The 14919-nt window shown below is 42.9% G+C and overlaps 1 protein-coding gene across 1 annotated transcript; it reads left to right on the top strand.

Annotated features, from left to right (window-relative positions):
• Window positions 1-7024: 7024 nt before the first annotated feature.
• LOC135972925 (myb/SANT-like DNA-binding domain-containing protein 2) lies at window positions 7025-9233 on the top strand. The gene is made up of 2 exons (XM_065553620.1): window positions 7025-7647; window positions 8600-9233. The coding sequence occupies exons 1-2, from the start codon at window positions 7119-7121 to the stop codon at window positions 9175-9177; spliced, it is 1107 nt and encodes a 368-aa protein (XP_065409692.1). The 5' UTR covers window positions 7025-7118; the 3' UTR covers window positions 9178-9233.
• Window positions 9234-14919: the final 5686 nt, after the last annotated feature.

Below are 14919 nucleotides of genomic sequence, written 5' to 3'. Positions count from 1 at the left end.
TTAGCAGGGAGTGGCGAGACACTGATGCCTCCAGCAGAGGGCAGAGAAGTCTTGCTGGACCCTGTCACACAAGCACATATTAAGCCTATATTGAAAACTAACTTTTTATGCATCTGTTCATATAAGATTTCATTTAAAAATCAGAGCCCTAGGGCTAGTCTACACAGTGCTGCAGTGTGCTCTACATGCGTGTGAACTACAGATTGCTCTAAGTGCCCTAGGTAAACCCTGCAGGCATGAAATAAAGGTATCTAGTTTGCATTGATGTAGTCCCATTTCAAAAAGGACTATGTTAATGCATACTAGGTATCTTTTCGTTTGTGCTGGCAGAGTCTACTTGGGGCAGTTGCAGAGTACTCCAACGTGTGCACTCCACAAGACACACTCTGAAAAGCATAGTGTGGCACCATGGAGACAAGCCCTTAATCTAATCAAGCCTACAACCACCCCAGATTTAAGAGGAACTTCAGTAGTATACAATTGCACACTTGTACTAATAAGGATTATTAAGATGTTTTAGACAGAAGGTTTATAGATTGATACAAAGAATGTTGTCTTAATTATGCCCATGCATGTCATGTTGCTTCAATGAGTGCTGGTACAGTGTATACAATACTGCACAGACTGCTATATTAAAAGGTACACTAATGCATTTAAAATAAACGTTCCTTGAATGTAGTGTTGCTTTTGGCATATTTTTTCTTAAACTGAAAATAACACAAATGGATATGCCACTTTATGCTTAGTTCTTATGAAACACATTGGCGAAGCGTTGTATCCCACCTGTCAGACTTTAGTCGGTGTGTTACTTACTAATTACCCAAATCTCCTGCAATATAATAGTTGCCAAGGTAACTACTTTACTACAGAGATTAAATCCGACTATAAGCTGTGTATATGCTCTGTTTTTACAGTATAATTGCCCTGGGTAATTTAGTCATCTTTATATTTCTGAAAGGTTCCTAATGCATTTCTACCTAAAGTATGTCCATTACCAGAACTGTTTAGCAAATGTCAGGGCCTCAATATAGAACTGGAACTCCTGTCTTCTGTAACCCTGGCTCTGACATAGATGCCTTCTGGGGGCCTGTTTGTCACAACTTGTTTCAACTTCCTGCCTGGCAAAATAGGAATAGTACTTAACTGGCAGGGTCTGAAATTGTTTGTACATCACTTTGAAGATGAAAAGATCCTCCTGAAAGGTATAGCCTGTTACAGAAAAAAGTAATATACAAAAACTGAATTCCCCATTTAATTTCCTGGAAGTAACGTAGAAAGTGCTGTAGGAGTTGATTTTGGTGTCTCATATGCATGCCCCCATTGAGAACTGAGAACCACAGTCTTCCAAAGAAAACATGGCAAGGCAACAAACACAGAAGAATGTAACATGGTCTGACAGTCCCAGAGATTATTTCAGCGCTTGTCCCTTTCATATGTATAGACTTGTGAATTCAGAGTGGTTTACAGTGACAACATTTCAAATTCTTTCCATTGAAAGAAATAAAGGCACCACTATTGACTTTAGCAGAACTGCATTTCTGCCAAGCAGCAAGATAGAGGGGAACTTACTAGGGCAAATGCATCTTCAAAACAGGAGCAAGAGTAAAGGATATCAGAGTTCTTTCAGGGTATTTGAAGTACTTCAACCCACTGAATCTAGGCCTGACTCTGGCCATTAATTTGTTTAAACATTGCATACGAGCACTGCTAGTTTGAAAACAAAGACTGGAAGAGTAGGTCAAATACACTAACCTTTAAATCTAGTTTAGGTCACAATTGGAGGAGGTCAGACATTTGCCCAAAATCACTGCACAATTGGTACAATTGGGCAGGCTTGTCAAACTCTGCTCAAGAGAGTTATAAGATGAAAATAGCAGGGGTTGGTACAAACTAAGAGTGAGATGCATGAACAGAGCTGGACTGAGAATTTGTATAAACCCTTAGAATTCATACTGTAGCAAATGTTTAGGTCTCACTTTCGTAAGTACCAAAATGTTTGTCTTTTCTATAGCCATCTCTCCATCCTTCACACTCCAACCAAGCAACTAACCAGCAGTTTCTACTTACAACTTTTCATGAAGGGATTCCTTAAACAAACTATTTCATTTTAAAGACATTATTAAAATTACTCATTAAATTAGAACTACTGTACCATAACTATCAAACTGAAAAAATAAAGTGAAAGGAAAGAGCAGGAGCAAAAATGACATGGCATAGAGATTAGCCAACAGGCAAAATTTAGGTCAATCAAATAATGTGGGGGAGAAGAAAGGACGAGGCTGAAACACACACATCCAAGCATTAAAACAGCAAAAGCTTAAAATCAGTCTCAGATAAGGTTCTACAATACATGTATTGCTGTTGTTAACATAATATAATGTGTGAACATGTGGTATTTCTCAACTGTTTTTTTTTAATTTTCCCAACTAAAACAAATATCCTCCCAATTAACAAAGTAATCAGTATAAACTAATATTTTAAATTGATACATGGGGAGTTAGCCCAAGATTGTATGGTTGCAGATATTCGGTACTGATCGAGTCTTCAATATTTGGAAATGACTTCAAGGAATTTAGTACTCAGAAACATAGTGCCTGATCCTGCAACCTTCACTCACATGGGAAGATGTCACTTGAGGTTAGTGAATGCCCATGAGTTTGGTTTGCAGAATTGGGCCCTAGGTAGGTAGGTGGTTTTGGATTTGCTTCAATCCTTACATTTTAAGAGCTGATGGTTTGAGATTGAGATTGACTGGAGGAGGATTTGGGGTCTATAGAAAAGCAGTTTTCCAAAATATAAATGTAAACAGTTTTTCAGCATTTGATAACTAGCTTTGATATATTTTTTTATTGAAGTGATGAAAGATGCAAAATAACTTTATCAGAAAGGGAAAACAAATGACATCCACAATGTATTAAGGTTTTGAGTCAAAATTAGCCCATCCAATGGGGGGAAGGGGGGGAAGTAATATTGGAAGGAATCCTGGAATCCACAAAAAGTAATTTTAATTTTCTGAAGTGTTATGTTGCCTATGAAAAACTTCCTATTTAGGTATCTTCTGAACACTGCAAAATTCTTCACAATAAAACTAAATACTGTACCACTGTGACAGATAGGAGACCTGGGAAGCGAAGAAGTTCAAACAACTATATTAAAATGTGCCAGAGAGGCACAGACTTTAGGGATAAGAAGTGTTAAATGGGTTTCCTAGGGAATCCCTGGGGTGTGGTTAATACAAATTCCACAACTCCACTTATGCAAAAACCCAATCTTTTGAAGCAACTCCCTGAAAAGAGAGCCACTGACTGGTGATTACCTGTTCCAGCAGACTGGAGATTGCAGGCCTTAGCCATGTAAAGAAACAGCTGAACTGACCAGCTGGGGTTTGGTTCCTGATCTAAAAACTGACATAAACTTGTAACCAAGAGGGCAAACTCACTTGTAAGTTTTGAAGTCTGACACCTACCAGGGCCTACGTTAGAGTTGGGAGTGATATCTGGTAAGCTTTTAGTATGTGTATAGGTTCTTTTCTTTTTACATACATGATTTCCCTGTAATGCTTTTGCCCTAAGAATCAATGCAGCTTGCTTTGTGAAGGCTGATTGCTAACTAGTGTACAGTTATAGTCCCTGGAGAAGGAGTTAAGCACAGGTGTCGGACCCTAGTCAGACCTGCTGGGAAATCATACTGAAGTGCAGAGGGACTGCAAGCCTATATCTCTGGTCTGAAGGAAGAAAGACATGATTCTCTGCACCAAGAGAGGTGATGGATGGGAAGCCTAGAACCTTGAGGGGGTGCCCTCAAGAAGACCATAGTGTAGTGGGGCAAAGGTACAGTTAACCCTGAAACTGTGACAAATATCACATAGCAAATGCTGACTTTTATGGCAAGTAATATAGATTCCAGAATGTGGAATCAAATTGGAGGTGGCCTTATTTCTACTTTGAAGCCCAGATTTCAACTCCGAATCTAAATTCATCCCATGCATCAGATATAATTTAGGGCACAAAAAAAGGTTAAACCATCCCTGTCTTTCCCCCATACAAGTCCCATAAAAATTTTCAGTTTTTGGAGGGATTCTTTCAGTCAGCCCCTTTTGTGTATTCGTCCAGCTGCCCAATGGCATGCTTGCCATGGCAGATGCTCTGGCTTCATTCTTAATACATGTCCCAAATATTTCCATCTTTCCTGGATAACTCTAAAAATAAGGGGTTTCTGAAATATGATGAATCTTAGCATTTGCTGAAAAATACATGGAATTAATTTTTAAAAGAATTTGCTTTCAAAGGAAATTAGATGTCTCTTTGATTTTCCAGCTTTCAGATCCATGTGTTAAGATGGAAATAAAACTGGAGTCAGGGCCGGCACCAGCATTTTTGCCGCCCCAAGCAGCCAAAAAAAAAAAAAAAAAAAAAAAAGCCATGGTTGGCTCTACCGCTGCTGCTTCATTCTTCGGCGGCAATTTGGTGGCAGGTCCTTCCCTCCGAGAGGGACTGAGGGACCCGCCACCGAATTGCCACCGAAGACCCGCACGTGCCGCCCCTTCCCGTTGGCCGCCCCAGGCACCTGCTTGCTGCGCTGGTGCTTGGAGCTGGCCCTGACTGGAGTTGAAGTAGTTTGGTCTTTAAAACTATAGATTTTCCATGACCAAATCTTGTTTAAACTGGTGAACACAGCTGCCACCTTGCCAATTTGTGACATCATTTCCTTCTGGACATATCCAATGGCTTGCACATTACTGCCAAGGTTTGTAAATTGACGAAATACTTGTATTTCTTTGCCATCCGAAATAATGCTTGAGTTGGGAGTTCCTGGGGTTCTGATTAGATTTATTTTCATAACTAATATTTAAACCCATCTCTTTTGTGTAATGGTCAATCTTTACTTACATGTTAGTTGTCACAAGAGCTACGTCGCCAACAAAATGTAGATCTTCCAGCATACTGTTGACTCATGCAATGCTTCTGTTTTATAAGTCCACATTTTTTTCTCATAATTAAGTCAATGACAGTGCCAAACAGCAGAGGTGAGACAATGCATCCCTGTTTGTCCACAGTGTCTATGCTGAACCAATCACTTAAGCCTGTGCTTACTTTACCTGTGCTTGCTGCACCTTGATATAAAGCTTTGATGAAGTTAAGTATTTTTGTTGGCACATCATAACACTTGAGGATGTTCCAGAGTGAATCGCAACAAAGCCTATCACATACTTCCTTGGCATCTATGAAGTTCATGATAAGTAGTTTTTACCATTCAATGCTTTCTTTGATTATTATTCTTAGGGTGAAAATCTGGTCGACACTCTTCCCTAAGCTTTGCCTCAACAACTTCTTCCTTTATTCTGCTCAAGATGATTCTGTGGAAGACTTCACCTAATCATTGAAAGGAATATAACACCTCATCAGCTGTTGCAATACTTTGTCACCCTTATTTGATATTTTGACTATAATGCCATTTGTCTGGAAGCTTTTCCATGCTTTGTTGAGAGTTTGGTTATTTCATCAATGGTCTCATCGCAAGCTTTCAACACTTCCCCAGTGACTTAGGCCCTGGACCTCAAAAGGTATTTAGGCTCCTAACTTCCATTGATTTGAATGGAAGTTAGGAGACTAAATACCACCGAGGATCTAGGCCTAAGTCTTCACCTGCAGCTTTCCCAAGTTTTAACTTTATTGCACCTTTAACTTCTTTGTTTGTTACATGAGATGTTTACTGTGACAGATGTGATGGTCTGGAAACATAGACTAATCATACAGTATTATATTGAGATGTGACAGATTCCATGGACACATGGAATATTCAAAAACTTTCAAGTATTATGTTTACCTTTATAGACTGGCTAGTGATTGTATTTCTGGCTCAGTGGGTGAGCTAAAAGATGTTTTGCATAGGAACTAATGTCACTCGGGGACAATTAATGCAAACCTGTAATGCAGGTAACAAGTCCGTAAGAAGGTTCACACACACTCAGCAGATACTGGTTTGATCTGATTAAGGAGGCCTGGCAAACAACAATCTTAAAACTGGATAAGGACACAGCCCTTACCTAGGAGAAGGGTCATTCTCACTCTGTCCAGAAACTGACATGAAATTGTGACCAAGAGAAAGAAAGATCCTGTAGAAAGGGTTTGTCTTATCAGGGGCTCCATGTGGAAGGTGGAGAATTGCCTATGAGAGGTCTGCATATAATCTGTTTACTGTTTTTAAGATATGTTTTCTCTGTAATGCTTTTGTTCTGAATAAGCAGTACTTTGTTTTATGAAAGCTAGCTGGTCACTGGTTATAACCCTCTCATTGTCCCTGAGAGAACAGGACTACTGAGATAATCACAGAGAAATGTAGGACTCTACAGCCTAAGGAGGCCCAGGTCTAGAGGAAGAGAGTCAAAGGACCCAGTGAAGGTAACAGAGGCCAGAGATGTAAGAGGGGTGCCCTCAAGGAGTTCAATTTTAGGTAAGAGGTGCAGTTATCTCAGGAACTGTGACAGTTACAATGTCTAATTTTGTGTGTTTAATTTATCTGTCACAGTTAATTTGTCAAATTCTAATTAGCATAGCTAAAAATGGTTGTCCAGATCAACACTTGAAAAGATATGGAAAGTGGGTTTGAAAGATATAAATGGAGAAAGGTAAATGTACAAAAAAAGAATTGGGGAAAAAGTGCATAAAAAGATTTTTAGCAAAACAGATGATAGCACGTTGATATAAAGGGGAAAATCCATACTCTAATAAGAGGGGTTAAAGTAAGAAGAGATGGGGAAGCACAGTGAGTTCTTCCTCCTCCTCTTCCTTACTTAGCACCCGTCCACACAATGAAGCCATTTATTTCGAAATAAAGGGCTCTTAAAATCGATTTCTGTACTCCACCCCGACGAGCGGAGTAGCGCCAAAATCGATGTTGTCATTTCGAATTAGAGTTAGTGTGGCCGCAATTCGATGGTATTGGCCTCCGGGAGCTATCCCACAGTGCACCATTGTGACAGCTCTGGACAGCAATCTGAACTCGGATGCACTGGCTAGGTAGACAGGAAAAGCCCTGCGAACATTTGAATTTCATTTCCTGTTTGCCCAGCGTGGAGAGCACAGGTGACCACAGATAGCTCATCAGCACAGGTAACCATGCAGTCCGAGAATCGAAAAAGAGCACCAGCATGGACCGTACGGGAGGAACTGGATCTGATCGCTATATGGGGAGAGGATTCAGTGCTAGCAGAACTTAGTTCAAAAAGACCAAATGCCAAAACTTTTGAAAAAATCTCCAAGGGCATGATGGAGAGAGGCCACAATAGGGACTCAGATCAGTGCCGCGTGAAAGTCAAGGAGCTCAGACAAGCCTATCAAAAAACAAAGGAGGCAAACGGTCGCTCCGGGTCAGAGCCGCGGACATGCCGCTTCTACGCTGAGCTGCATGCAGTTCTAGGGGGGGCCGCCACCACTACTCCACCTCTGACCGTGGATTCCGAGGCGGGAATAATCTCATCAGCTACACCTGAGGATTCTGCGGACGGGGAAGAGGAGGAGGAGGACGAGCTTGCAGAGAACACCCAGCACTCCATTCTCCCCAACAGCCAGGATCTTTTTCTCAGCCTGACTGAAGTACCCTCCCAACCCAGTATCCAAGACCATGACCCCATGGAAGGGACCTCAGGTGAGTTTACCTTTTAAAATACAAAACTTGTTTTAAAAGCAAGGGTTTTTAATGATTACTTTGCCCTGAGGACTTGGGATGCATTCGCAGCCAGTACAGCTACTGGAAAAGTCTGTTAATGTGTCTGGGGATGGAGCAGAAATCCTCCAGGGACATCCCAATGAAGCTCTCCTGGAGGTACTCCAAAAGCCTTGCCACAAGGTTTCTGGGCAGTGCAGCCTTATTCCGTCCTCCATGGTAGGACACTTGACCATACCATGCCTGCAGCAAGTAATCTGGTATCATTGCCTGACAAAGCCTGGCAGCGTATGGTCCCGGTGTTTGCTGGCATTCAAGCAACATCCTTTCTTTATCTTGCTGTGTAATCCTCAGGAGAGTGATATCGCTCATGGTAACCTGGTTGAAATATGGGAATTTAATTAAGGGGACAGAGGTGGCTGTTCCTATTGGGCTGTTTGCCTGTGGCTGAAAAGAAATCCTTCCCTGCAGTTAGCCAAGCGCGGGGGGGCGGGGAATTGGCGCTGAGTTTTTTGCGTTTGGCTAGCAGGGATCTTCCCTGATACCAGCCACGCGGTGGGGGGAGGGATAAAGCGATCATCCAGAGAATTGGATGGGGTGGGTGGTTAGTTTTTTTTTCTGCTGCTGAAGGTTAACAGGAAAACCGCAGCACTCAACGGCCTTTGCTTGGTATGTGGGAAAGGAGGGCGCAGAAGCCAGAAGACAATGGCTTACCATGGCCGCATGCAAGCCAAATTCTGTTGCCCGGACCTGCGTCTGTGATCTCTAGCAGCAAAGCCACAGGCACTCAATATTAAGAGGCAAAATGCGACATTGCACAGAAATCACATGTGCTGTGTAATGTGAATAGTGTTGGTCACCGTGAAAGAGTATAAGCATTGTTCTGCAAAATGTATCTTTTTAAAAAATTCTCTCCTTTTTTCCCTCCCTCCAGCAGCTGCAAATTCTTCAAGCCTCCCTCCTCCGTCCCGAAGGCTATCACAGATAAGGCGTCAGAAAAAGAAGACGCGAGACGATATGTTCGCAGAAATCATGGAATCCACCCGCAGTGACAGAGTTCATCTGAATGAGTGGAAGGACACGGTTTCAAAGTATAGGAAAGAAGCCAGTGAACGTGAGGACAGGAGGGACCAACGTGAGGAGAGGAGAGACGCTCGAGATGAGAGGTGGTGGCAGGAAGATCAGAGGAGGCAGGATGCAACTCTGGGGCTGCTGTGTGAGCAAACAGACATGCTCCGGTGTCTGGTGAAGCTTCAGGAACGGCAGCAGGATAACAGAGTTCCACTACAGCCCCTGTATAACCCCTCTCCCCCCTCACCATGTTCCATAGCCTCCTCACCCAGATGTGTAAGAACGTGGGGGGCGGGGGGAGGCTCCGTACACCTTCCCATTCCACCCCAGTGGACAGCCCAAGCAAAAGGCTGTCATTTTTTTAACCTTTTTTTAGTGGCCTTTTCCTTCCCGCCGATACTCCTCCCAAACCCCACCCAGGTTCCCTCCCTCTTTTTATAATCTATTAATAAAGAATAAATGATTTTTAAACAATAGTGACTTTATTTGGTTTGAAAGCAAGCTGGGGGAAGGGGGAGGGTGGGTTCCTTACAGAGAATGAGTCAATAAAGGGGGCGTGTTTTCATGAAGGAGAAACAGATATTTCACACTGTAGCCTGGCTAGTCATGAAACTGGTTTTCAAAGTTTCTTTGATGCACAGTGCTTCCTGGTGTGCTCTTCGAATCGCCCTGGTGTCTGGCTGCGCATAATCAGCAGCCAGGCGATTTGCCTCAGCCTCCCACCCAGCCATAAAGGTCTCCCCCTTACTTTCAAAGAGATTGTGGAGCACGCAGCAAGCAGAAATAACAATGGGGAGATTGGTTTGGCTGAGGTCTGAGCAAGTCAGTAACGATCGCCAGCGACCTTTTAAATGGCCAAATGCACATTCTACCACCATTCTGCACTTGCTCAGCCTGTAGTTGAACAGCTCCTGACTCCTGTCCAGGCTGCCTGTGTATGGCTTCATGAGCCATGGCATTAAGGGGTAGGCTGGGTCCCCAAGAATAACTATCGGCATTTCAACATCCCCAATGGTTATTTTCTGGTCCGGAAAGTAAGTCCCTTGCTGCAGCCCTTTAAACAAAGTAATGTTCCTGAAGACGCAAGCATCATGAACCCTTCCTGTCCAGCCCACGTTGATGTTGGTGAAATGTCCCTTGTGATCCACAAGTGCTTGCAGCACCATTGAAAAGTACCCCTTGCGGTTTATGTACTGGGTACCCTGGTGCTCCAGTGCCAAGATAGGGATATGGGTTCCATCTATCGCCCCACCACAGTTAGTGAATCCCATTGCAGCAAAGCCATCCACTATGACCTGCACATGTCCCAGAGTCACTACCTTTCGTAGCAGCACCTGAGTGATTGCTTTGGCTACTTGCATCACAGCAGCCCCCACAGTAGATTTGCCCACTCCAAATTGATTCCCGATTGACCCAGTAGCTGTCTGGCGTTGCAAGCTTCCACAGGGCTATCGCCACTCGCTTCTCAACTGTGAGGGCTGCTCTCATCTTGGTATTCTGGCGTTTCAGGGCAGGGGACAGCAAGTCACAAAGTTCCATGAAAGTGCCTTTACGCATGCGAAAGTTCCGCAGCCACTGGGAATCATCCCACACCTGCAACACTATGTGGTCCCACCAGTCTGTGCTTGTTTCCCTTGCCCAGAATCGGCGTTCCATGGATAGAACCTGCCCCATTAACAACATGATCTCCAAAGTGCTGGGGCCCACGGTTTGAGAGAATTCTGTGTCTGTGTCTATGTCCATGTCCTCATCACGCTTGTCGCTGCGCTGCCGCCGCCGCTGCCTCCTCGCCTCATTTTTCTGGTCCTGGCTCAGCATAAACTCCACGAGAACGCGCAAGGTGTTTACAATGTTCATGACTGCTGTCTTGAGCTGAGCGGGCTCCATGCTTGCCATGGTATGGACTCTGCAGTGTTCACCCAGGAAAAAAGGCGCGAAATGGTTGTCTGCCGTCCATTGCTTTCATGCATGGAGGGAGGGAGGGGTGAGGCTGTACCCAGAACCACCTGTGACAATGTTTTTTGTCCCATCAGGCACTGGGATCTCAACCCAGAATTCCAATGGGCGGGGGAGACTGCGGGAACTATGGGATAGCTACCCACAGTGCAACGCTCCAGAAATCGACGCTAGCCCCGGTACATGGATGCACACCGCCGAATTAATGTGCTTAGTGTGGCCGCATACATTCGACTTTATACAATCTGTTTCCCAAATTTGAATTATAAAAATTCGGATTAATCCCATAGTGTAGACATACCCTTAGGACGGTGATCCCCTTCCTTCTTTGCTTGTGGAGTAAGAACTCCCCCATCCTGTTTAAATCTACTTTATCCACTGCTCCCTACAACTTTGTTGGTTGGATCCTCCTGTTATTCTTCTTTGGCACTTGACCATGCTACTTCAGGACCTCCTCCACCACTGCCACTCAACTTCCCAATACCAATGTTATCTGCATGCTATACAGTAACTCCTCACTTAACGTTGTAGTTATGTTCCTGAAAAATGCGACTTTAAGTGAAACGATGTTAAGCGAATCCAATTTCCCCATAAGAATTAATGTAAATTGGGGGTGGGGGAGTTAGGTTCCAGGGAAATTTTTTTCATCAGACAAAAAACTATATAGATATACACACAGTATGCGTTTTAAACAAACAATTTAATACTGTTCACAGGTATGATGATTGTGAAGCTTGGTTGAGGTGGTGAAGTTAGATGGTGGAAGAGGGAGGGATATTTCTCAGGGAATGCCTTGCTGTTAAATGATGAACTAGCACTCGGCTGAGTCCTCAAAGGTTAACACATTGTTGTTAATGTAGCCTCTCACACAAGGCAGGAGGAAGGGGAGACAGCATAGCAGACAGACAGAAACACACCTTGTGTGTGGGAGAGAGAGAGAGATACACACTGCCTTGTTAAGTAAGCTGACCAACTCTTAAGTGCATTGTCTTTTTAAGTGGATCAGGAAGTGGAGACAGCAGCTGCTGCCCCAAACTCTCTGTCTCTCTCCATCGGTGTCCCCTCCCTGCTCTATATGGAGAAGGGGTAAGTGGGGTGCAGGATCAGGGGGGAGCGGGACACCCTGACATTAGGTTCCCCCGTCCCTCTTGCACAGCAAGCAGGAGTCTCTGGGAGCAGCTCCAAGGCAGAGGGTAGGAGCAGCTCATGGCAGTCAGGGGAGGGACAGCTGAACTGCTGGCAATTGATAGCCTGCTGGGCAGTTGCAGCACAGGGAACTTAGGGGAACTGATAGGGGGGCTGCCAGTCCACCCTGGTTACAAGCTCCCACAGGTGAGCTGCAACAGGCTGCTCTTCCTGCAAGCAGTGGACAAAGCAGGCAGCTGCCAAAGGACGTTAGAAGGGAACATTGCACAACTTTAAACGAGCATGTTCCCTAATGGATCAGCAACGTAACAACAAAACAACATTAACTGGGACGACTTTAAGTGAAGAGTTACGGTATGGCCATTCTTATGTTCTTACTTGGAACTACCTTTCCCAGGCTCATCATGAATCCAAAAGTAAAGTATCTAGGGAAAAATGAAATAAATGCAGCTTAACCTTCTTCAAACCGCAAAGAAGGTTCCTATCAGGTTTACAATGAAAATTCATGGGGTAATGTTTTAGTCTATTTGAACAGGTTGTCCTTCACTTGGACAAACAGATTCACTTAAACAAGCAGATCTGTTAAGTAAATCTGTTATATTATGGTATCAGTACTAGTTATATGAGAGAACATACTGCTGGAGATGGGCCAGTTTTTGATTCCAAATGTTTGTGTATCTTCTCAGCTTTCATGGTTTCTCTGGTGATTGCTCAAGTATCTAAAAAAAATCTGACAAATAATTGCAGTTTGAAGGGCATACTTAATGGAGGTCCATAAAAATGATTCACAGGCAGCTGTAAACTGCACTATTACACTAAAGGATAAAAAGCTTCCTTAATGAGCCATACAAGACAGTTATTGATGTATTTATGAAAACATTCTTAAGTACATTCAAGCAGGGGAATTCAAAGATAAATATTTAAAGATTGATTTAACATTTCTCATGTCACAGAAATCCAGTTCCAATATAGACCAGTAAGTTATATAGAGTGTGTTTATGTAAATTGTAACCAATAGAAGCCAGCACTTGCTTCATAACTAGGGATTGGTCTCAGTAAGTGTGTTTAGTTCCATTGGTGTGGTGGGGCAGGGTATGGGATAAAGTGGACAGGAAAAAAATCAGAAAGTTAAGATAATGAGGCAACTTCTTTTTTCTCCCATAGAATTTATTACAGAGCAATGCTACAGAAGTGTATTTGAAGGAGTGAAATTTGCAATTACTGTACAGATTTTTGATTTTCTTTTCAACCTATCTTTGTTGTACCTAATTAAGTTATTCAAGTGAGATCAGTAAATATACATGTTGTAATTCATAACCTTGTTCCTCAAGGAAAGAAACGGCCCATTGTTATGAAGCTGATTACTACACGGATCGATGCATGCTCTTGTAATTGTTATGCACGTGCACTTGGAACCTAGATATATGATTGCCTCGTTGTATTATGTACTCAATATAGACTAATTCTTATAGTCTGTGAGAGAACATTTAGGTATTCAAGACTGATATTTTGTTTGCCATTAGTGTCAGTTTAATTTATTTTTACTCTTGAATGATTTAGTAATCAATTAGTTTTAAGCAATCTCATTTTTTTTTTTCTTTTAGGATTACAGCTACTATGCCATGGGATTCTTTCTTAAATACAGTAGGAAGGTCTGGCCTGGTGCCATTAGAATGAGCTGTGTATTTATTGTTACTAGCTACTCTTTTTTTGCTTTTTGTTTAGATTTATTTAATTACTTTTGTTTGTTTGTTTGTTTTTAGTGCCAGAAATTGAGGATAGATGGTGATTGTGAATTTGTTCTTTTAAAAGAGGTGGATGGGTTGAGTGAATGAGGCATATGGATGACAAACCAACCAATCAGTATACAGTAACTCCTCTCTTAAAGTCGTCCCGGTTAACATTGTTTCGTTGTTACGTTGCTGATCAATTAGGGAACATGCTCGTTTAAAGTTGTGCAATGCTCACTTCTAACGTCCTTTGGCAGCTGCCTGCTTTGTCCACTGCTTGCCCAACCGGAAGTGAGAAGTAAAACTAATTTAGAGCTAGAAATCTGACATTTTCCTCTCGGTTGTAGATGAAACAGATTTAGACAGATACCACGCTTTAAATCCGGGGTTCTCAACCTTTTTCTTTCTGCTTCCCCCCCCCCCCCACCATCATAAATACTCCATGGCCCAACTGTACCACACAACAACTGTTTTTCTGCATATAAAAGCCAACACCAGCGTTAGAGGGTAGCAAGCAGGGTAACTGCCCAGGGCCCCACAAAGCTAAGTTGCTCAGGCTTTGACTTCAGCCCTGGAACCCCAGGGTGCAGTCCTGCGCGGTGGGACTTCGGCTTTCTGTCCTGGGCCCTAGCGAGACTAATGCTGGCCATGCTTGGTAGACCCCCTGAAACCTGCTCGCGGCCCCTCAGAGGCCCCAGACCCTTGGTTGAGAACCAATGCTTTAAATAATACTCCAAACTTTTCTGTGTGTGTTGGAACCCTGACACTTTTCGAGGTTCACATACATTGTATATCAGGTGTCAAGGCTGCAGTAGATGAGAAGTTTTTAAAAACTTGTATTAAGCATAAATGGCAGAAATAGAAGTAGGAATATGCCTGATACAAGAAGTAGATCACTGGAGACCCAAACCTATACTTGGGTGTATATTCCAGCTGAATTCAATGAAACTGCTCATCTGAGTTCAGTTGTGGAACTGGCTTCTTGACTGATAACTTGGTTATTTGTGAAGTCAGTGTGAATTTCAGTCACAACAACAAAATAGTCTTTTCATACCTGTATGCAATTCTAGAATCCAAATTTGTGAGATGCAATGTATCACTAATTTAGGCTGGGATATTCACAAGTGAATACCATCAAGTCTGCAAACCATTCAAGAACTCCTTCAGACTTCACCATGTATATTGTTTAGGTTGTGTTTGGCAGAGTAACATTGAAAAGGCAGAAGGTGGTGGTGGTTTCCTTGTAATAATTTTATGTTCCTGGAATCCCAATTCACCAATAACAAAACCTCAACCCATAACATGATGGCCTTGGACTTGAGTTCACAATCTTCAGGCAGTGTAGCATCAA

This window comes from Chrysemys picta, chromosome 7 (genome assembly GCF_011386835.1).
Source record: "Chrysemys picta bellii isolate R12L10 chromosome 7, ASM1138683v2, whole genome shotgun sequence".
NCBI lineage: Eukaryota > Metazoa > Chordata > Testudines > Emydidae > Chrysemys > Chrysemys picta.
Note: the sequence above shows the minus strand (reverse complement) of the source record. Positions and strands in the feature narration are given on the sequence as shown.